General features: G+C 43.9%; 2 protein-coding genes across 14 annotated transcripts in view; one reads left to right on the plus strand and one right to left on the minus strand.

Moving 5' to 3' along the window:
- The window catches only part of LIG1 (DNA ligase 1), a 268,524-nt gene that overhangs the window by 201,235 nt on the left and 43,137 nt on the right, over positions 1-24,152 (minus strand). For 4 of the 6 annotated variants that reach the window (XM_056541820.1, XM_056541819.1, XM_056541822.1 and 1 more), the window contains exon 2: positions 6,900-6,949. In XM_056541820.1, the coding sequence (XP_056397795.1) occupies positions 6,900-6,949 (50 nt within the window). Of the gene's footprint in view, positions 1-6,899; positions 6,950-9,639; positions 10,593-11,354; positions 11,482-24,152 lie in introns of those variants that run through there. The other 2 variants (XM_056541821.1, XM_056541823.1) reach the window with 2 other exon arrangements.
- ZSWIM9 (zinc finger SWIM-type containing 9) overlaps positions 11,513-24,152 on the plus strand; it is a 124,410-nt gene continuing 111,770 nt past the window's right edge. For 4 of the 8 annotated variants that reach the window (XM_056541808.1, XM_056541814.1, XM_056541809.1 and 1 more), the window contains exon 1: positions 11,520-11,646. The gene's annotated coding sequence lies outside the window, so the exon portion shown is untranslated. Of the gene's footprint in view, positions 11,647-24,152 lie in introns of all 8 variants that reach the window. The other 4 variants (XM_056541811.1, XM_056541817.1, XM_056541815.1 and 1 more) reach the window with 4 other exon arrangements.

Genomic DNA, 24,152 nt, shown 5'->3' on the forward strand with positions numbered 1-24,152 from the left:
CCCTACATTTTTCATTTTCACAAGGTAGAATAGGAGAAAAAAAAATCCCCCCAAAATTTGTAGCCCCATTTCTTCTGGGTAAGAACATACCCCATAGTGCCAGAACAGTGGACCCCCACATGACGCCATTTTGGAAACTACACCCCTCACGTAATGTAATAAGGGGTACAGTGAGCATTTACACCCCAGAGGTGTCTGACAGTTTTTGGAACAGTGATCTGTGAAAATGAAAAATTGTATTTTTCATTTGCACAGCTCACTGTTCCAAAGATCAGACACCTGTGGGGTTGTAAATGTTCACTGCACCTATTAAATTCTGTGAGGGGTGTAGTTTCCAAAATGGGGTCACATATGGGGGGGGGGGTCCACTGTTCTGGCACTTCCTCTTCTATTCCAACCAAATTCTCTCACCAAAAAGCTCAATGGCGCTCCTTCTCTTCTGAGCATTGTAGTTAGCCCACAGAGCACTTTACATCCACATATGGGGTATTTCCATACTCAGAAGAAAAGGAGTTAAAAGTTTTGGGAGGCTTTTTCTCCAATTACGCTTTGTGAAAATGAAAGATTTGGGGTAACACCAGCATTTTAGTGAAAAAAATAAAATTTTTCATTTTCACGTCCAAATTTAGCGGAAATTTGTCAAGCACCTGTGGGGTGTTAAAAGGCTCACTGTACCCCTTGTTACGTTCCTTGAGGGGTGTAGTTTCCCCAAAAAGTATACCATGTGTTTTTTTTTGTTTTTTTTGCTATTCTGGCACCATAGGGGCTTCCTAAATTCGACATGTCCCCCAAAAACCATTTCAGCAAAATTTGCTTTCCAAAAGCCATTCTGAGCATTGTGGTGCGCCCGCAGTGCACTTTACGTCCACACGTGGGATATTTCCATACTCAGAAGAGATGGGGTTACAAATTTTGAGGGGCATTTTCTCCCATAACCACTTTATTTAAAATTTAGGGGAAAACCAGCATTTTAGTGAAAAAAAATAATATATAAATTTCGTTTACACATCCAACTAACGATAAGTCGTTAAGGCTCACTAGATCGCTTGTTACTTTCCTTGAGGAGTGTAGTTTCCAAAATAGTATACCATGTTGTTTTTTTTTGCTGTTCTGGCACCATAGGGGGTCCCTAAATGGGGCATACCCCACAAAAACCATTTCAGAAAAACTCACTCTCCAAAATCCCATTGTTGCTCCTTTCCCTTCTGAGCCTTGTAACGTATCCACAGAGCACTTGACATCCACATGAGGTATTTCCTTACTCGAGAGAAATTGGGTTACAAATTTTGTGAGGCATTTTCTCCTATTACTCCTTGTGAAAATGAAAAGTTTGGAGTAACACCAGCATTTTAGTGTTAAAAAAATTTTGTTAAAAAAGTTTGTCAATCACCTGTAAGGTGTTAAAGCTCACTGTACCCCTTGTTACATTCATTGAGGGGTGTAGTTTCCAAAATAGTATGCCATGTGTTTTTTTTTTTTTTTTGCTGTTCTGGCACCATAGGGGCTTCCTAAATGCGACATGCCCCCCAAAAGCAATTTCAGCAAAATTTTTCCAAAAGCAAAATGTGACTCCTCTACTGAGCATTGCAGTTCACCCGCAAAGCATTTTACGCCCTAACATGGGGTATTTCCATGCTCAGAAGAGATGGGGTTACAAATTTTGGGGGGGCATTTTCTCCCATTACCCATTGTAAAATTGGTGTATTTGGAGAAAAAAACTGCCCTTTTTTTTAAAACTGCAACTGTCATGAAATTTTGGTGCAATAACCTGCACACAGGCTTTGTACTGTGTGCATGTGGTGGGTATAGCAATATTTTTACCTGAAATTTTCAGGCTTTCATGACTGCCAAAAAGGCTTTTATTCAAAGTCACTGATGGTCGGATAGGCAAGGTACGCGATGCCCCGCCGCCACTGTAAAATAGGTCACGAAAAAAAAACTCTCGGAATCAGAATGAAAAGTAAAAGCATCCCAGAGTTATTAATGACTAAAGGGACAGTGGTCAGAATTGCAAAAAATGCTCCCGTCCTTAGGGTTATAATGGGCTCCGTCCCCAAGGGGTTAAGTAAAATGTCAGGAAATCTGTATGTGTGCAAAATTTAGGTTAAAGTTTTTTTCAGCAGCTTTTTGCTAATGCTAAAAGGACATTTTTCCAGTATCCAACAGGCAAGGATAATTTTTGCACATGTATCTTTTGCTCTTAAAGGGTTTATCTGGTAGGTCTAGGTCCTATATATCCCTAACAAATAGCATTTATCTCTGGCTCACTTCTTTTGTCTTCTTGCCTTGTGGAGGGGTGTTTCCATCTCTCTTCCTTACTGTGGATGACTCATCTGCTCCGAGTCTGTTAGCAGCCAGGCAGTATGTAAGCCACTGGACTCAGGGATGTGGAATTCCTATCGCCCGACGCCCCGGGACATGCAGTTTCGGGCGCCAGGAAGGTGAATTTTTCTGGCCCATAGCCCTGCTTCGGACCTTAGACTTGTCAAGCACGGCAGCGATCAGCAGTCTGTATGGAGCGGGCTCCCGACTCCTGCCTGCTCCATACTCTGCAGCCCCCAGCTGTTCTCAGTTTTGCGCTGGATCTGTTTTGCGCTGGATTTCTTGTCCTTACAAGTTGCTGTTGCTCCACAGGTGTCCGTGCACTTTGTTCTTGCAAAGGGGGGAGCTGAGCTGATCTACACTAAATGGTGTCACATTGTGACCCCCAAATTACCACAGCCACAAATTCATCCTGGATGGAATTATTACGTTTCTCATGTTGTAGTCACAGCCATTTGTGGTTTTCAGCTCAATCTCATTTACTCACATTAGCTGAGCAGCACAATTCAGGGGGCGCAACATAGTGTTCTTTGATCACGCAATCTGGGGGCCCCATTTTTTATTTTTGCCCAGGGCCTCACTTAGTCTAAAACCGGCCCTGGCCGCTGGCAAAGTAGGGCTGTAAAAACACTCCAGTGAAAATAACATGAACCACAGTCCTAAGCACCACTGCTTCTGTCCCCCGTTTTCAGAATGGCCGAGCAGGAACTGCCCCTACAAAGAATAAAAAAGGAGTGGGCCCAAAACAGGGGGTCTACAGAGCTTGAGAATCCTGAATAAAAGAGATTCCAAGGAAAAAAAGGGGAGGGGGGAAGGAGCAGGAAAGGAGAAGAAAATGCTCACCTTGTCCCTGGAAACTTACATACTGAAGTCTTCTGCCAGCTATTATATGCCTGCATCATGCCGGGCTGGGACAGCGAGATGGGCAGGGTACATAGGAGGACCTGGACCCAAAGGTGACCTGTGTCTGCCTCCTACGGACACTAAGTTAAACTGATAGCTCAGAGCCTGTAGGTGGGGTATAACCTGCTGGGATGGGCCGACTTTTGTTGCCTGGTGTCAGCCTCCTCGTGGCAGCAGGATATACCTACGGTCTCTGTGTCCCCCAATGGAGCTGAAAGAGAAACAGTTTTACATAGATTGTACCCCCAGCTGTTGCATAACTACAATTCTCATCATGGGAGTTGTAGTTTAGGAACAGCTGAAGGCTGTAGTGGTGCAGCAGTGATCTCCTATACTGGATATTCAGCACCCATTACATCCTGTATTCAGTATGCAGCAAAATACAGAGTAGTCTGTCAGCATAAAGATTCTAATAAATGTGGGAGCCTCTGGTGGATGTACTACTCGCGTGGTAAGTTTCCTCTCATTTAGCCTGCTATCATTTTTTCCTTCCTTTTTTCTTACCCTCGCTTGCTCCTTCCTTACTTTCCTTGCTTTGCTCTGTATTGCTTTCTTCCTTCACTTCCTGCCTTCCTTTCATCGTGATGCTATCACTATACGCTCCACTCTTTTTAAGTCGATAGCCGTTTACTCCTTGGTTTGAAGTGTTTGATATTAGTCATCTGTTCTGACTCTACAATTACCATTCTCTGGTTGTGGAACCTTATCTCTAATAGTGCTACTGGTTCTCTTCATGATTCCACTATATTACCTGTCAATGTTTTAATAACATACTTGGCTATACTGCACAAACTATAGAACGATGTGGAGCACTGTTATGATGTTGAAGTTGTTGTATATTCTGCATTGTTTTTCTATGCACCTGTTTTGTTCACTGAACTTAATGAAAACAAAAAAACAAAAAGATTCTAATAAATGTATATTTAAAAAAGTCATCCTATCATTAGCAGGCTATGCAGTGCTCGTCGAATCCGCGCAAAGAATGAACATGTTCTTTCTTTGGGTGGAACAGTTTCAATGGCGGAATTGTCCGCCACTGAAATTCCGCAGTGTGAACGGGTCTCGGAGACAAATTCACACTAATGTTAAGTTCACACCGCAGAATTCCGCTCGCATAATTCCGCCTGTGGAATTCCGTAGTGTAAACGTATCCTAAAGGTGCCTATAAAAGTGCCCTTTGATTTCAAAGGATTCTAGGTAATGATTCATTCCAAACTCCAGAAGCAGTTACAAAGCCATAACTCTTTAACCTCTTAAGGACCCAGGGCGTATGGATACGCCCTCACACCCTGGGCCTTAAGGACCCAGGGCGTACTAGTACGCCCTGGCGTTTTCCGGTCTCTGCCGCACGCCGGGCAGAGATCGGAAGCGGATGCCTGCTGAAATGCTTCGGCAGGCATCCAGGGCAAACGCAGAGGGGGGCCATGTAGGCTCCCCATGTCGGCGATCCCCGTAACCCCCCGCCCGTGTGACTGTACCCTAAAAACACTACACTACACTAACACAAAATAAAATAAAAAGTAAAATACACTACATATACACATACCCCTACACAGCCCCCCTCCCCAATAAAAATGAAAAACGTCTGGTACGCCACTGTTTCCAAAATGGAGCCTCCAGCTGTTGCAAAACAACAACTCCCAGTATTGTAGGACAGCCATTGACTGTCCAAGCATGCTGGGAGTTTTGCAACAGCTGGAGGCACCCTGTTTGGGAATCACTGGCGTAGAATACCCCTATGTCCACCCCTATGTAAATCCCTAATTTAGGCCTCAAATGCGCATGGCGCTCTCACTTTGGAGCCCTGTCGTATTTCAAGGCAACAGTTTAGGGTCACATATGGGGTATCGCCGTACTCGGGAGAAATTGCCTAACAAATTTTGGGGGGCTTTTTCTCCTTTCACCCCTTATGAAAAGGTGAAGTTGGGGTCTACACCAGCATGTTAGTGTAAAAAAATAAATTTTTTACACTAACATGCTGGTGTTGCCCTATACTTTTCATTTTGATAAGAGGTAAAAGGGAAAAAAGCCCCCAAAATTTGTAATGCAATTTCTCCCGACTACGGAGATACCCCATATGTGGGCGCAAAGTGCTCTGCGGGCGCACATCAAGGCCCAGAAGGGAGAGTGCGCCATGTACATTTGAGGTGATTTGCACAGGGGTGGCTGATTGTTACAGCGGTTTTGACAAAAAAACTAAACCCCACATGTGACCCCATTTCGGAAACTACACCCCTCATGGAATGTAATGAGGGGTCCAGTGAGAATTTACCCCCCACTGGTGTCTGACAGATCTTTGGAACAGTGGGCTGGGCAAATTAAAAATGTTGTACAGCCCACTGTTCCAAAAATCTGACAGACACCAGTGGGGTTATTTTGCTGTCCTGGCACCTTAGGGGCTTCCTAAATGCGACATGCCCCCGAGCAAAATTTGCTCTCAAAAAGCCAAATATGACTCCTTCTCTTCTGAGCATTGTAGTTCGCCCATAGTGCACTTCAGGTCAACTTATGGGGTACCTCCATACTCAGAAGAGATGGGGTTACAAATTTTGGGGGGTATTTTCTGCTATTAACCCTTGCAAAAATGTGAAATTTGGGGGGGAATCACACATTTTAGTGAAATTTTCTTTTTTTTTTTACATATGCAAAAGTCCTGAAACACCTGTGGGGTATTAAGGCTCACTTTATTCCTTGTTACGTTCCTCAAGGGGTCTTGTTTCCAAAATGGTATGCCATGTGTTTTTTTTTTTTGCTGTTCTGGCACCATAGGGGCTTCCTAAATGCAACATGCCCCCCAAAAACCATTTCAGAAAAACGTACTCTCCAAAATCCCCTTGTCACTCCTTCGGTTCTGAGCCCTCTACTGCGCCCACCGAACACTTTACATAGACATATGAGGTATGTGCTTACTCGAGAGAAATTGGGCTACAAATATAAGTATACATTTTCTCCTTTTACCCCTCGTAAAAATTAAAAAATTGGGTCTACAAGAACATGCGAGTGTAAAAAATGAAGATTGTGAATTTTCTCCTTCACTTTCCTGCTATTCCTGTGAAACACCTAAAGGGTTAAAAGGCTGACCGAATATCATTTTGTATACTTTGGGGGGTGCAGTTTTTATAATGGGGTCATTTGTGGGGTATTTCTAAGATGAAGACCCTTCAAATCCACTTCAAACCTGAACTGGTCCCTGAAAAATAGTGAGTTTGGAAATTTTGTGAAAAATTGGAAAATTTCTGCTGAACTTTGAAGCCCTCTGGTGTCTTCCAAAAGTAAAAACTTGTCAATTTTATGATGCAAACATAAAGTAGACATATTGTATATGTGAAAAAAAAAATTAAAATATTTTGAATATCCATTTTCCTTACAAACAGAGAGCTTCAAAGTTAGAAAAATGCTAAATTTTCAAATTTTTCATAAAATTTTCAAATTTTTCACCAAGAAAGGATGCAAGTTACAAATTTTTTTTACCACTATGTTAAAGTAGAATATGTCACGAAAATACAATCTCGGAATCAGATTGATAACTAAAAGCATTCCAGAGTTATTAATGTTTAAAGTGACAGTGGTCAGATGTGCAAAAAATGGCCGGGTCCTAAGGTGTAAAATGGCTGGGTCCTAAAGAGGTTAATAAACTTGTCTCACATGCCATTTTATTTTTATTTTTTACTTACTTTATAGTGCGCTGCATCCTTAAGCAGAACTGTGGCAATTCCAGAAAATTCTGTAAATAAATGAAGTTATAAATTCAAGTTTTCAATACATCTGGAGGGATATTTCAAATCAACTGGTGGCAGAAAGTTAAACAGATTTTTTAATTACTTCTATTAAGAAATCTTAAAGGGGTATTTCAGGAAAACACTTTTTTTTTATATCAACTGGCTCCAGAAAGTTAAACAAATCTGTAAATTACTTCTATAAAAAAATCTTAATCCTTTCAATAATTATCAGTTGAGTTGTTGTTTTCTGCTCTCTGCTGACATCTCTGCTTGTTTCGGAAACTGCTCAGAGAGAAGAGGTTTGCTATTGGGATTTGCTTCTCAACTGGGCAGTTCGAGACATGTGTCATCAGAGAGCACTTAAAAAAAAAACAACACAACTTCAGTAGCTCATAAGTACTGAAAGGATTAAGATTTTTTAATAGAAGTCATTTACAAATCTGTAACTTTCTGGTGCCAGTTGGTACAAAAAAAAAAGGTTTTTTCCTGGATAACCCCTTTAATCCTTCCAGTACATATCTGCTTCTGTACCCCTTAAAAAGGAATGTATTATTAGAAAATGACTTTAAAAATGTATAATAAAAAAAAATAATAATAATAATAATAATATATATAGATCTACGAAAAAGGCTGGGCACAAATTTAAAAATTTTTTAAAAAACACACACACATTATATATATATATATATATATATATATATATATATATATATATATATATATATGAATGAGAGAGAGAAAAAAAAAAAGCAAAAAGCGGCACTCCAGCAATGTTTAAAGTGAAAACAATAGTGATCTTTATTCACCCATCAGCAGATGTGATGGGTGATTAAAGATCACTATTGTTTTCACTTTAAAGGAGTACTCCGGCGCGCACTTTTTTCCCTTTTATCCCGTCCGGGCTGCAAAATAAAAGAAAACACACTTTCTCTTACCTGCCAACGAGCCGCCGGAGCTCCGGTACACTCCGGTACAGGCGTTCGGTCCCCGGGCTGTATTCTTCTTACTTCCCGGTAGCCCGGCACGTCACACGGAGCTTCAGCCTATCACCGGCAGAGGTGGGACATCGCTGCGGCCGGTGATAGGCTGAAGCTCCGTGTGACGTGCCGGGCTAACAGGAAGTAAGAAGAATACAGCCCGGGGACCGAACACCTGTACCGGAGCTCCGGGGGCTCGTTGGCACGTAAGAGAAAGTGTGTTTTCTTTTATTTTGCAGCCCGGACGGGATAAAAGGAAAAAAGTGCGCGCCGGAGTACTCCTTTAAAATGAAAACAATAGTGATCTTTATTCACCCATCATATCTGCTGATGGGTGAATAAAGATCACTATTGTTTTCACTTTAAACATTGCTGGAGTGCCGCTTTTTGCCTTTTTTTGGGGATTTCTACAAGTTTGGATGCCTGTGGTCTGGGCTTGGGCTTGCTGAGCACCCACTGGGAGTTATTTTCATTGTGCCACTTCTCCATTGTTTTTTTGGATTATATATATATATGATAGTTGTTAGTCCAGCTCACCTCCTTATGGCCGATTGTGCGCGGAAAGGCGCGGACCACACCACGAACAATGCAAAACAGAGGAATGTCCAGGACAAGATCCATGGAAGAATGCGTACTTTATTCAGTAAAAACCGCTGTCATACAGGATAACAGGTGTGACGCGTTTCATCCTATCGCAGGAGGCTTTCCTCATACACTCGTAGGAGGAAAGCCTCCTGCGAGAGGCTGAAACGCGTCACACCTGTTATCCTGTATGACTGCGGTTTTTACTGAATAAAGTACGCATTCTTCCATGGATCTTGTGCTGGACATTCCTCTGTTTTGCATATTATATTATATATATACACACATACATACACATACACACACACACACACTGCCACCTTTGAATATCGGTCAGACATCTTTCGATAGGGGATAAGATGTCCAGGGGTGGAATACCCCTTTAAGCAAGGAAGATTTCATTGCTGAATTCCTCTTGGGACCTATACCTTTTCTGCTCAATGGCAAATGGTTTAGAAAGGATGTGGAATCAGCGCTTCTTTCCACAGTAATTTGGGAATGGGCCAACAGGAGGGGGAGGTCTGGGGAAGCACAACGGTGCTTTGGTGCTGCACAGTAACACCCCTAGTGTGCTAAGGACCAAATTAGCATAAGCAATAAAAGACTGGTTTCTCCACAATGGTGCAGGGCATCTACATAAAAGAAAACAGTTTGCTGCATTAGAAACTATTTATCAGTGGCAGTAATATCATACGGGCAATGGTGGTTTCAGTTTCCCTTCAAAACCTCGGACTTTGCTTGCGATTCAAGTTCAATAATAATCATGTTCATTATTCCATCAGAACTTGGATCTGCAGTGGAAATTCTGACACGTGAACAGCTGAATACCCATTCAAATCAATGGGAGGGTATTGCACATTTATAGGGGAATGTGCAGGAAAAACCCCATCATGTCTGCACAGTAGGTATGTGATCACAGGGAGTGACTGCTGTTACCTGGCTCACTGTGAGTACACGTGCTGTAGACAGCATGCACAACATTCATTTGTATGGGAGCCCTGGAGATAACTGAATACAGCACTCCTATACTATTTGAATAGAGCGCATGAGGTCTACAGTACGAGTTGTCACCTCGAGCCAGGGCTCCTGCCATCAGATATATAAAAAATAAAACACACCCATCAACTTTTACTTACCTTCCACGCTCCCCCAGTGTCGCTGCTCCCAGCCTCCAGTGTGATCCTCTTCCTGGTGCAAGGGGTTGATGCGTCACAATGCTATGGTGTCATATTTAGGACATCGTCAGTCGTGAGCCGTACCTCCGTCAGGCAAAACAGTGTCCCGCCTCCTCCCTCAGACCAATCGCCATCAGTTGTCATCCGCAACTCCGTCCGGCAAAACAGCGTCCCGCCGCCTCCCTCACACCAACCGCTGTAATCCTTCAGCCACAACTCCATCATCCGAAAGTCCCTGATCCAAAACACTGCCATGTCTCAGACGATTCTCCCTCAGACGCAACTTCCTGTCACACAGCAGAGCCGATGCTGCACAGCACTGTATAGCAAAGCCGATGCTGCACAGCACTGTATAGCAGAGCCGACATTGAATAGCATGTACAGCAGAACTCATATAGCAGGGAGCAGACACATGGCAGGAAGGTTTTTCCTCTGAGGGATGACAGAGTTTTGGATGAGAGACTTGAGGATAACATAGGAAGGAGGAAGGAGTTGCGGCTGACGGAGATTGGTCCAAGAGACTTTAGGGATGACAGTTTTGGATGAGGCACTTTAGGGATGACAGTTTTGGATGAGGCACTTTAGGGATGACAGTTTTGGATGAGGCACTTTAGGGATGACAGTTTTGGATGAGGCACTTTAGGGATGACAGTTTTGGATGAGGCACTTTAGGGATGACAGTTTTGGATGAGGCACTTTAGGGATGACAGTTTTGGATGAGGCACTTTAGGGATGACAGTTTTGGATGAGGCACTTTAGGGATGACAGTTTTGGATGAGGCACTTTAGGGATGACAGTTTTGGATGAGGCACTTTAGGGATGACAGTTTTGGATGAGACACTTTAGGGATGACAGTTTTGGATGAGACACTTTAGGGATGACAGTTTTGGATGAGACACTTTAGGGATGACAGTTTTGGATGAGACACTTCAGGATGACGGAGTTTTGGATGAGACACTTTAGGGATGACAGTTTTGGATGAGACACTTCAGGATGACGGAGTTTTGGATGAGACACTTCAGGATGACGGAGTTTTGGATGAGACACTTCAGGATGACGGAGTTTTGGATTACTTTAGAATGACAAAGGAGGGAGGAGGGAGTTGCAGCTGACGCCTGACAGAGATTGGTCCAAGGCGGGACGTTGTTTTGCCTGATGGAGGTACGGCTGACGACTGACGATGTCCTAAAATGTACTCGGTATAGTGCAGCTCAGTGATTCGCTGGCCACAGTGGTGTTCCACCACATGCACAGCTACTGGCTGAGCAGTAATTTGACATATTAAGCTACAGTCTTCTTCCTAATATGTCAAATTGCCCCTAAAAGTAAATTGTCCTTAGTAGTGCTGATCACTAGTTCAGGCTTCTTTGGCTGAGTCAGCTACGCTCCATAATCTGCAGCCACATTCCTTACGTTGGCTATCATGGCTGCCCAGTGATGCCAATTACCACTGAGGATGCTGATTGGCTGCAGCAGTCACTGACACCGGATTTTATTTTAATGCATGAATGATCCATAAGAACAAACAAATAAAAACCTGGATAAACCCTTTAAACCAAAAGTATTTGGATTTCGAAGCAGTAAACCAGTTTCAGTTAGTGTGAACATGTCCTTAGGTATCATGCGACATAGCCACAACACGGAAAGAATCAATAAAAGAGAATATAAGCCCTGACCTCAATAAAAACAGAGCGGCTGCCTGCAGGAGACTCTTCACAGCTTCACGTTCTTCACAGCGCGTTCAGCTTTCGCGCGAAAACCAGCCTCAGTCCTGATTCAACCGCCCACCCTGCGCTGTCATCCGCACCACGTGACGCTGACGCAATTACGTTCTCCACGTCACACGAGGACGCGTAAACGGCTGTACGTGGTGTCGGATGTCATATTATAATGAGTTTTTTTTTGTTTAAAAAAGAAAAATAAAGCAACGTGATATTCTGAAGTCATGTGACTAAAGAACATGTGCAGGTTAGGTAGCAAAATGAGGCTATGCGAGTTAGTTGCAGGGGATAAGATAGTACCCGGCAATGGTCCCCAAATTGTTGCCCTCCAGATGTTGCAAAACTACAATTCCCAGCCGTTGGCTGTCTAGGCATGCTGGGAGTTGTAGTTTTGCAACATCTGGAGGGCCACAGTTTGGGGACCACTGCAGTGTTCTGACATAATGTGGGATCCGCGAACTTGGGGTAAAGGAGACTGTTATTTACGTGGAACTGTGAGTGATGCTCAGTCCCATGTAAATATCAGCACTCTCCTCTCCAGAGTTTCTCAACCTACAGTCCCATGTAAATATCAGCACTCCCCTCTCCAGAATTCCTCAACATACAGTCCCATGTAAATATCAGTACTCTCCTCTCCAGAGTTTCTCAACCTACAGTCCCATGTAAATATCAGCACTCTCCTCTCCAGAATTCCTCAACATACAGTCCCATGTAAATATCAGTACTCTCCTCTCCAGAATTCCTCAACCTACAGTCCCATGTAAATATCAGTACTCTCCTCTCCAGAATTCCTCAAGCATACAGTCCCATGTAAATAACAGCACTCTCCTCTCCAGAATTCCTCAACAAACAGTCCCATGTAAATATTAGCACTCTCCTCTCCAGAATCCCTCAACATACAGTCCCATGTAATAGCATCACTCCCCTGCTTATGCCCCCTCCCCTAGGCTCGCCAACAAACAAAAGCAAGGGAGTGATGCTATTGCATTGGACTGTATGTTGAGGAATTCTGGAGAGGAGAGTGCTGATATTTACATGGGACTGTAGGTTGAGAAACTCTGGAGAGGAGAGTGCTGATATTTACATAGGACTGTATGTTGAGGAATTCTGGAGGAGAGTGCTGATATTTACATGTGACTGTAGGTTAAGAAACTCTGGAGAAGAGAGTGCTGATATTTACATAGGACTGTATGTTGAGGAATTCTGGAGAGGAGAGTGCTGATATTTACATGGGACTGTAGGTTGAGAAACTCTGGAGAGGAGAGTGCTGATATTTACATGTGACTCTATTTTGGAGGAACTCAGGGATGGAAGTGGTATCATTTACATGGGACTGCATTTTGGAGAGACTCAGGGTTGGTAGTAATGCATTTACATGGCACCTACATTGGGACACTGGAGAGGAGAGTGCTGCTTTTACGTGGGACTGTATGTTGGAGGAACTCAGGGATGGAAGTGGTATCATTTACATGGGTATATTCAAAATGAGAGAAGGAACAGATCAACGCTCTAGGTTCCATTATCCAACCACAAATAGTGTGTACTCACCAGGAAGTGTTACGCTCTGAGCGTAACCTCAACACTTTAAGGGTGCGTTCCCAACTTGGCGTATACGCAGCGTATTTCACACTGTGCAAAATTTGTGGCAGCAGACAGAAATACGCTGCATATTCCTCTCTCACTATACACACAGACCGACATTTATCATTGTCTTTACTCTTTAGACTGTTTTTTGTGTCTACAAAAGGCGCAAGCAGGGTTTATTTGCCCCTCTTTCTTTACACATTTCTGCTGATTTTGAGTTGTAATCCACTGATTTTGACAGTACACATAATATGGAAGGGTTTTATGAACTGCACTTTTTGTGAAAAGGCACAAAGCCAATGAAAAGTCTCTAAAACTACACCAGCCCAGACTTAGCTTAGCTTTTTGATGTATGTGAAGAGAGAAATTTCAGAAAATGTGACCTGCACAAAATGTATCAAATGTTCTGTAACCATTTAATAAATGTGGTGCTCCTACACATTACCAGCACACAAAAAAAGGTGTAGAAAAATGCTTCACTTACACCTACAATGATAAATGCTTCACTTACACCTACAATGATAAATGCTTCACTTACACCTACAGTGATAAATGCTTCACTTACACCTACAGTGATAAATGCTTCACTTACACCTACAATGATAAATGCTTCACTTACACCTACAGTGATAAATGCTTCACTTACACCTACAATGATAAATGCCGGCCACGAGGCTTTCCGGCGGCAGCCCTATGCATGTAGTGAGTTTTGGAGGCGGGGCCATGTGCTGGCGTGACTGTGACGCGCGGCTCCGCCTCCAAAACTCACTGCATGCATAGGGCTGCCGCCAGAAAGCCTTGTGTGTATAGTGAGCGAGGAATACGCAGCGTATTTCCTGCTGCTGATGCAGTTTGCGCAGCGTGGAATATGCTGCATGTATGCCAGGTGGGAATGTACCCTAGAGGGGTACTCTGGTGGAAAACTTTTTTTTTTTTTATGAACTGTTGCCAGGAAGTTAAAGGAGAACTCCAGACCATAACAATTGTCCCCCATAGTGCCGGCAGTAAAAAAATAAAGATGTACATACCTTCCTCCGCTCCCTTGGGACCTCCGGTAACCGGCTCTGGTCTCTGCCGCAATCCACTTCCTGGTTGCCGGTGGTCGGATGAATCAGCCAATCACCGGCCGCAGTGAAGTCCGACTTGGCCGGCGATAGGCTGAGCGGCAGTGTGAAAACGCTTCAGGACACAAAATTCTTCACTACACCGGCAACTGCGGCCGGGGCCAAAAAACGTCACACTGCCGCTCAGCTTATCGCCGGCCGAGTCGGACTGTGCTGCGGCTGGTGGTTGGCTGATTCATCCGGCAACCTGGAAGTGTATTGCGGCGGAGATCGGAGCGGTTACCGGAGGCCCCGGGAGAGCGGAGGAAGATATATACATCTTTATTTTTTTAATGCCGGCAGTATGGGGGACTTTTTTTATGGTCTGGAGTTCTCCTTTAACCCCTTAAGGACCGAGGGTTTTTCCGTTTTTGCATTTTCGTTTTTTCCTCCTTACCTTTAAAAAATCATAACGCTTTCAATTTTGCACCTAAAAATCCATATGATGGCTTATTTTTTGCGCCACCAATTCTACTATGTAATGACATCAGTCATTTTGCCCAAAAATCTACGGTGAAACGGAAAAAAAATCATTGTGAGACAAAATTGAAAAAAAAATGCTGTTTTGTATCTTTTGGGGGCTTCCGTTTCTACGTAGTACATTTTTCGGTAAAAATTACACCTTATCTTTATTCTGTAGGTCCATACGATTAAAATGATACCCTACTTATATAGGTTTGATTTTGTCGTACTTTTGGAAAAAATCCTAACTACATGCAGGAAAATTAATACGTTTAAAATTGTCATCTTCTGACCCCTATAACTTTTTTATTTTTGCGCGTATGGTGGCTCATTTTTTGCGTCGTGATCTGAAGTTTTCATCGGTACCATTTTTGCATTGATAGGACTTATTGATCGCTTTTTATAAATTTTTTCATTATATAAAAAGTGACCAAAATTGCACGATTTTGGACTGGAATTTTTTTTGCGCGTACGCCATTGACCGTGCGGTTTAATTAACGATATATTTTTATAATTCGGACATTTCCGCACGCGGCGATACCATATATGTTTAATTTTATTTTTATTTACACTATGTTTTTTTTTTTTATGGGAAAAGGGGGGTGATTCAAACTTTTAATAGGGAAGGGGTTAAATGATCTTTATTCACTTTTTTTTCACTTTTTTTTTTGCAGTGTTATAGCTCCCATAGGGACCTATAACACTGCACACACTGATTTTTATCATTGATCACTGGTTTTTCATAGGAAACCAGTGATCGATGATTCTGCCGCTTGACTGCTCATGCCTGGATCTCAGGCACTAAGCAGTCATTCGCCGATCGGACAGCGAGGAGGCAGGTAGGGATCCTCCAGCTGTCCTGTAAGCTGTTCGGGATGCCGCGATTTCGCCATGGCTATCCCAAACAGCTCCCTTAGCTAACCGGCATGCTTTCACTTTCACTCTAGACGTGGCGTTCAACCTTGAACGCCGCTTCTAAAGGGTTAATAGCGCGTGGCACCGCGATCAATGCTACGCGCTATTAGCCACGGGTCCGAATCGCTATGTTATAGATCGGGAGCGGACACATGACGTACCGGTACGTCATGTGTCCTTAAGGAGTTAAACAGATTTGTAAATTACTTCTATTAAAAAAATCTTTATCCTTCCAGTACTTTTTAGCAGCTGTATGCTAGAGGAAATTCTTTGATTTTTGAATTTCTTTTTTGTCTTGTCCACAGTGCTCTCTGCTGACACCTCTGTCCAGAGTAGCATAGGTTTGCTATTAGGAAACAAATATTAACCTCTTCAGGAAATAGGGCGTATGGATACGCCCTGCATTCCGAGTCCTTAAGGACCGAGGGCGTATCCATACGCCCGTGGGAATTCCGGTCCCCACCGCTAGCCGGTTGGGGACCGGAGCCGGATGCCTGCTGAAATCGTTCAGCAGGCATCCTGGCATATCGCCCAGGGGAGTCATTATGCCCCCCCATGTCGGTGATGGCCGCAGATCGCTGGACAATTCAGTCCAGCGATCTGCGGCGATTCCGGGTCAATCGGGTCTCCAGTGACCCGGTGACCCGGAATTACTGGCTGATCAGGGCCGTCTCTGACTGCCCTGAACAGCCATAGCCAGCAGGGGTGCCAGCACTGGTGCCACCTCACGATCGCCCTGATTCGTCGGCCGGATTACCGGCCGACCAATCAGGGCGCCTGCTGCGGGTGTCACTCCCGCAACCCGCTCCGCCCCTCTTCCGGAGGACGTGAGCGGGTGCGGGACGTGCACCCCGGGTGCTGGGGACCCCGATCCCCGGCATCAATGTTGGGATCGGGGCCCCAGGAGCGGCGGCGGCGGGACTGACCTGTGTGCCGGCAGCAGCAGGAGGTGAGTGACAGCCTCCTGCTGTTGCTTAGCAACAGCTCCCAACATGCAAAAAGGGCATGCTGGGAGCTGTAGTTATGCAACAGCAGGAGGCAGACCACCACAACTCCCAGCATTCCCTTATGGGCATGCTGGGACTTATGGTTTTGCAACAGCTGGAGGCACATTTTTTCTATGGAAAAGTGTACCTTCAGCTGTTGTATAACTACAACTCCCAGGTTGCACAAACAGCTAAAGTGCATGCTGGGAGTTGTAGTGGTGCATCTGCTGGTTGCATAACTACAACTCCCAGCATGCCCGTTGGCTGTCGGTGACTGCTGAGAGTTGTAGTTTTTTGCAACAGCTGAAGGCACACTGGTTGTGAAACTCAGAGTTTTTTTTTTACCTAACTCAGTGTTTCACGACCGGTGTGCCTCCAGCTGTTGCAAACTCCAACTCTCAGCAGTCAATGTACACCATGCACCGTACAAGCTGGGAGTTGTAGTTTTGCAACAGCTGGAGGCACACTGGTTGTGAAACACTGTGTTAGGTCACAAACTCAGTGATACATAACCACTGTGCCTATAGCTGTTGCAAAACTAAAACTCTCAGCATGTACAGTCTGTCAGCGCATGCTGGGAGTTGTAGTTTTACAACAGCTGGATGTTCCCCCCCCCCCCCCCCCAATGTGAATGTACAGGGTACACTCACATGGGCGGAGGTTTACAGCTCAAACTGCCAGCGAGAAACTACTGTGAACCCCCGCCCGTGCGACTCTACCCTAAAAACACTACACTAACACAAAATAAAATAAAAAGTAAAAAACACTACATATACACATACCCCTACACAGCCCCCCTCCCCTCCCCAATAAAAATGAAAGCGTCTGGTACGCCACTGTTTCCAAAACGGAGCCTCCAGCTGTTGCAAAACAACAACTCCCAGTATTGTCGGACAGCCGTTGACTGTCCAGGCATGCTAGGAGTTTTGCAACAGCTGGAGGCACCCTGTTTGGGAATCACTGGCGTAGAATTCCCCTAAGTCCACCCCTATGCAAGTCCCTAATTTAGGCCTCAAATGCACATGGCGCTCTCACTTTGGAGCCCTGTCGTATTTCAAGGCAACAGTTTAGGGGTATCACATATGGGGTATCGCCGTACTCGAGAGAAATTGTGTTACAAATTTTGGGGGGTATTTTCTGCTTTTACCCTTTTAAAAAATTTTACATTTTTGGGAAAGCAAGCATTTTAGGTAAAAAAATTATTATTTTTTTTACATATGCAAAAGTCGTGAAACACCTTTGGGGTATAAAGGTTTACTTAACCCCTTGTTACGTTCCCCGAGGGGTCTAGTTTCCAAAATAGTATGCCATGTTTTTTTTTGCTGTCCTGGCACCATAGGGGCTGCCTAAAGGTGACATGCCCCCCGAGCAAAATTTGCTTTCAAAAAGCCAAATGTGACTCCTCTTCTGAGACCTGTAGTGCGACAGCAGAGCACTCTTCACCCCCATATGGCATGTTTTCTGAATCGGGAGAAATTGGGCTTCAAATTTTTAGGGCTATTTTCTGCTATTACCCTTTTTAAAAATGTCACATTTTTTGGAAAACAAGCATTTTAGGTCAAAATTTTTTTTTTTTTTTTACATTTGCAAAAGTCGTGAAACTCCTGTGGGGTATAAAGGCTCACTTTATCCCATGTTACATTCCCCGAGGGGTCTAGTTTCCAAAATGGTATTCCATGTGTTTTTTTTTTTTTTTGCTGTTCTGGCACCATAAGGGCTTCCTAAATGCAACATGCCCCCCAAAAACCATTTCAGAAAAAAATACTCTCCAAAATCTCCTTGTCGCTCCTTCCCTTCTGAGCCCTCTACTGCGCCCGCCAAACACTTTACATAGACATATGAGGTATGTGCTTACTCGAGAGAAATTGGGCTACAAATATAAGTATACATTTTCTCCTTTTACCCCTTGTAAAAATTCAAAAATTGGTTCTACAAGAACATGTGAGTGTAAAAAATGAAGATTGTGAATTTTCTCCTTCACTTTGCTGCTATTCCTGTGAAACACCTAAAGGGTTAAAACGCTGACTGAATGTCATTTTGAATACTTTGGGGGGTGTAGTTTTTATAATGGGGTCATTTGTGGGGTATTTCTAATATGAAGACCCTTCAAATCCAGTTCAAACCTGAACTGGTCCCTGAAAAACATCGAGTTTGAAAATTTTGTGAAAAATTGGAAAATTGCTGCTGAACTTTGAAGCCCTCTGGTGTCTTCGAAAAGTAAAAACTCATCAGTTTTATGATGCAAACATAAAGTAGACATATTGTATATGTGAACCAAAAAAAAATGTATTCGTAATATCCATTTTCCTTACAAGCAGAGGGCTTTAAAGTTAGAAAAATGCAACATTTTCAAATTTTTCATCAAATTTACGGATTTTTCACCAAGAAATGATGCAAGTATCGACAAAAATTTACCACTATGTTAAAGTAGAATATGTCACGAAAAAACAATCTCGGAATCAGAATGATAACTAAAAGCATCCCAGAGTTATTAATGTTTAAAGTGACAGTGGTCAGATGTGCAAAAAACGCTCTGGTCCTTAAGGCCAAAATGGGCTTGGTCCTGAAGGGGTTAACTATTATTGAAGAACGGTTCCAGATGGATAAGAGAATGGTTACTTTATTTATAATGAAAACAACAGGTTTCGAGGGGCATTTATCCTCTTCATCAGTTCATCATTTACATGGGATGGTATGTTGAGGCTACAGAGAGGGAAGTTGGGGGGCTCAGGGGAGGGAAGTGAGGTTATTTACATTTGACTGTATTTTGGGGAGCTTAGGGGAGGGGAGAGATTCATCTACCTAGGACTATATAATTGGGGACTGTGGAGAGTGATATATGTGGGACTAGGAAGAGATTTATCATTGTCTCCCTGACATTTTATTGGCTGTAATTAGGTGGAAAATTTTTGCGCAGTTTTAAAATAGACACTCTGCAAAACTGAAAGTTGACATGTTTTTCCTTTCTGAAGACATCAGAGGGCTTCAAAGTTCAGCAGCAATTTTCCAATTTTTCACAAAATTTTCAAAATCTGAATTTTGAAGGGCCTTCTTATTAGAAATACCCCATAAATTACCCCCATTATAAAAATTGCGCCCCTCAAAGTATACAAAATGACATTCAGAAAGTTTGTTAACCCTTTAGGTATTTCACAGGAATAGCAGCAAAGTGAAGGAGAAAATTCAAAATCTCAATTTTTTACACTTTCATGTAGACCCAGTTTTTGAATTTTTACAAGGGGTAAAAGGAGAAACCCAATTTTTCTCGAGTAAGGAAATACATTATATGTGAGCGTAAAGTGTTCTGTGGGTGCACTAGAGGGCTTAGAAGCGAAGGAGTGACAATGGGGGAGATTTATCAATACCAGTGCAGAGGAAAAGTTGCCCATAGTAACCAACCAGATTGCTTCTTTCATTTTGCAGAGGCCTTGTTAAAAATGAAAGAAGCAAGCTGATTGGTTGCCATGGGCAACTGGACAACTTTTCCTCTGCACAGGCTTTGATAAATCTCCCCCAATGTGATTTTGGAGAGTGAATTTTGTTGAAATGGTTTTTGGTGGGCATGTCACATTTAGGAAGCCTCTATGGTGCCAGAACAGCAAAACAAAAACCCCCACATGGCATACTATTTTGTAAACTACACCCCTCAAGGCACATAACAAGGGGTACAGTGAGCCTTTACACCCCACAGGTGTTTGACGACTTTTCGTTAAAGTCTGATGTGTAAATGAAATCTTTTTTTTTTCCCACTAAAATACAGTTTTTTCCCCCAAATTTACAATCTTTACAAGAGGTAATAGGAGAAAATGCCCCCCAAAATGTGTAACCCCATTTCTTCTAAGTATGGAAATACCCCATATGTGGATGTAAAGGAGCGCCATTGGGCTTTTGGAGAGAGCATTTGTTTGGAATGGAAGTCAGGGGCCACATGCGTTTACAAAGCCCCCATGGTGCCAGAACAGTGGACCCCCACATGTGACCCTATTTTGGAAACAACACCCCTCACGGAATGTAATAAGGGGGGCAGTGAGCATTTACACCCCACTAGCGTAGTAGTTGTGCCTTCTGCTGTGGCATAATTTGTGCATGCTGGGAGTTGTTGCTAGGCAACAGCAGTAGGCACCGCCTTACCTCCTGCTGCTGCTCTGCCGGGTCCTGCTTGATGCTGCCAACACTGTCTACACTCCTGGGGCCCCGATCCCACCGCCGATGCCTGGATCAGGGGCCTCAGGTCCAGATGAGGACTCCCGGCACCCATTCTTGCCCTCCAGAATAGGGGCGGAGCTGGTGCCGTTAGGGACACCCCCACAGCAGGAGTCCTGATTCCCAGTGCCACCTCACTCCTACTGCTAAAGGGTGATAGGTGCCATCTCGGACAGCACTGTCACCCTTTTTTACGGGTCACTGGGGACCTGATTGACCCGGAATCGCCGCAAATTGCCAATCTGAATTGAATTGCCGACATGGGGGGGGGCCTGCTGCATGATTTCAGCAGACATCCCGGTCGGGTCCCCGCCGTGCGCCCTAGGTCCTTAAGTGATGATATTATATATAGAATATTAGTGACATGATGTCAGATATAAATCAATTATACCTTATTATGTTATTTAATAATATTAAACTTAGTCACAGAAGTAGGTTATTTCAGATATCAGTTTATTACTTTGCATAGAGATCATCACATTACACAATATTGTATGGGCATTTTACATATATAAAATGGGAGTAAACCCCACCCAGTTCTAACCACAACTACCTCTGGTAAGATACGGTACTAAATATATAATATATAGTACGCTACTAATTAGAAAGACTTAAAGGGATACCCCGGTGGAAAACATTTTTTTTTAAATCAACTGATGCCAAAAAGTTAAGCAGATTAGTAAATGACTTCTATTAAAAAAATATTTACCCTTCCAGTACTTTTTAGCAGCTGTATGCTACAGAGGAAATTCTTTTCTTTTTTAATTTATTTTTTTACTTGTCCACAGTGCTCTCTGCTGCCACCACTGTCCGTGTCAGGAACTGTCCAGAGAAGCATAGGTTTGCAATGGGGATTTTCTCCTGCTCTAGACAGTTCTTGATACAGGCATCAGGTGTCAGCAGAGAGCACTAAATTATCTACATTATATAGGGAAAATGTTGTTGACGACAGATACACTTTAGGTTTCCTCGTGGGAATTATTATATCATGTCGTTGTTATGATTCGGCAGGCTGGAGGTGGATCCTCTGTGTCAGCGAGGGATTGGCGTGGACCGTACCGGTGGACCGGTTCTAAATTGCTACTGGTATTCACCAGAGCCCACCGCAAAGCAGGATGGTCTTGCTGCGGCGGTAGCAACCAGGTCGTATCCACCGGTAACGGCTCAACCTCGCTGACTGCTGAGAGTGGCGTGGGACAGAAGGACTAGACAGAGGCAAGGTCAGACGTAGCAGAAGGTCAAGGCAGGCGGCAAGGTTCGTAGTCAAGGGTAACGGCAGAAGGTCTGGTAACACTGGTAAGGCAATCACAGAAACGCTTTCACTAGGCACAAGGCAACAAGATCCGGCAATGCAGGGAAGGGGAAGTGAATCTCATCCAGGGAGGTGGATGCACATCATATGTGAACCCGACTTTGCTCCTTATGAACTTTAGGGGAGCATGGAATAATAGGTTCATATGTGCCACCAGTTTTCTATACAGTGTTGCTGACGGCAATCTTCCAGGACGCCACGGGTAGCAATTACGATCCAAGGACCCTGTGCCTTCTTATAACACGGGGCACCTGGCACCCTTGGCGTCCTGCATTGCCTAGCAACGCTTTATACCCTTGTTGTTTTTTTCTGTTTATTACATAAAAAAACACTCACCTAGTGACTGATAACAGTGTGGTTACTTTTTGTATCTACCTGGTAGCTGTCACCTTGGTTTTTGGCCGAAATTGCATCTATTATATTTACCTTCTTGCCGTGGCCCAATAGCGCACCGTGTTTGGAACTAGGACCCGCCCGCTGTGACGCCATCAGCGGGCGTGCCCGGATGACGCGGCGCCGGGCTTCCGGTATATGACGTAAGACGCCGGAAGTCTCCGGCAGTGGGTGCTGAGAGCAGTCATGCGGAGACCGCTCCCCGCCACTGCGGGTATGCGCTACACCGGAACTTTCCGTGAACAGCAGAACCATAAGTAGCCCAGTAGTGGCACCTTGCTGGTTTTCTTATAGGTACCTTGGATAAAGTAAAAAGCAGCATATTATGTGTGTTTTTCCTTAGGTACCAGGAGCAAGGTGCAAAAACCAGTGAGTGCGGGACCTGAAGAAATATTTACCATCTAAGGGATCATGGTCTATAAGAGATATATTGATTATGTATATATTTTCTTTATAGGTACCTTGGGCTCGGAGTTCTACTGTTTTTTCTAGAGAGTGAGTGGGTGCCCCTCTCATATATGAATTTAGCCACTATGTTTTGCAATTTATTATAATACAACTATTTGATATTCTCTGGGTAATACTCCTGAGGACGCCCTTATATTGGGGCAGAAACGCGTTGGGTTTGACCCAGGCATAAGAGCAAGTAATACTAAGTATTTAGTAAATCCACAAAACTGTGGTAATTGTTTGGTGGTATCCTACACACCCTTTGATTATTTGAGGTGGCGGTATAATTCATGCACATAATATTTGGTGTATTTTAATGCATACCAATAAAGGATAAATTTTAATGGCACCCCCCCATGAAATTTTAACAATATAATTTGTTATTCTTTCTATGATCTCTTTCATAGCCGGGAGGCAATTGCTTGGTGCAGGCATACTGTTATTAATGCATAATTATTATATAAGGGGAAGTGAGGTAATATAGGCCTGGAGCAGGTGAGCTAATTACACTGATTGGGCCAGGCACCAATTAGCGGTGCACTGGCCCTTTAAATCTTAGAGAGCTGGCGCGCGCGCGCCCTAGGGACGTGACAGCTGGGGATCGGGACAGGTAAGTAGATTGGGATGCGATCCGCGAGCGGGCGCGTCCCGCTATGCGAATCGCATCCCCGCCGGCAGTGTCAGTGCAGCGCTCCCGGTCAGCGGGTCTGACCGGGGTGCTGCAGAGAGGAGAATGCCGCGAACGCTCCGGGGAGGAGCAGGGACCTGGAGCGCTTGGCGTAACAGTAGTGGAGCAGAGAAAGATCCATAGACTATGCTATATGCAATATGTCATTGCATTGATCCCCATAAGACACACCCCATTCATTTGCAGTAGAAGGGGGTGTGGCTTATAAACTAATATTACCATCTCAATATGGAGAGTTTATAAAGCTAGGTCTGCTCGTCTACATGATATAATTCCATCCACATGAAAAAATTTGGTAACTTATCAAATAAGAAACCTGTGTATCTTACCGAGATTATGCATAGTTATACTTCTGGATAAAGGAAAGGTGGCTGACTCGGGTCCATGGAAACACCTGCAGTCATAATCGGTTATCAGAGAAGAAATTACTATTATGGGACAATGCTCTCCCCCTGACTCTTCATGGCTCCACCCCTTCAGGTAGCTTCTAGGAACTTCTGTGATGAGGATGGGGTCTTGTGATCAGGATCCCCTATGTCTCACTCACCCATATTTTCAACCTGTTTCCTATCTTAACCCCTTCAGGACAGAGGGCGTACAGGAATGCCCTGACATCCTGGTACTTAAGGACACAGGGTGTACCTGTATGCCCTGGAC

Source organism: Hyla sarda, chromosome 10 (genome assembly GCF_029499605.1).
Source record: "Hyla sarda isolate aHylSar1 chromosome 10, aHylSar1.hap1, whole genome shotgun sequence".
Classification (NCBI taxonomy): Eukaryota; Metazoa; Chordata; class Amphibia; order Anura; family Hylidae; genus Hyla; species Hyla sarda.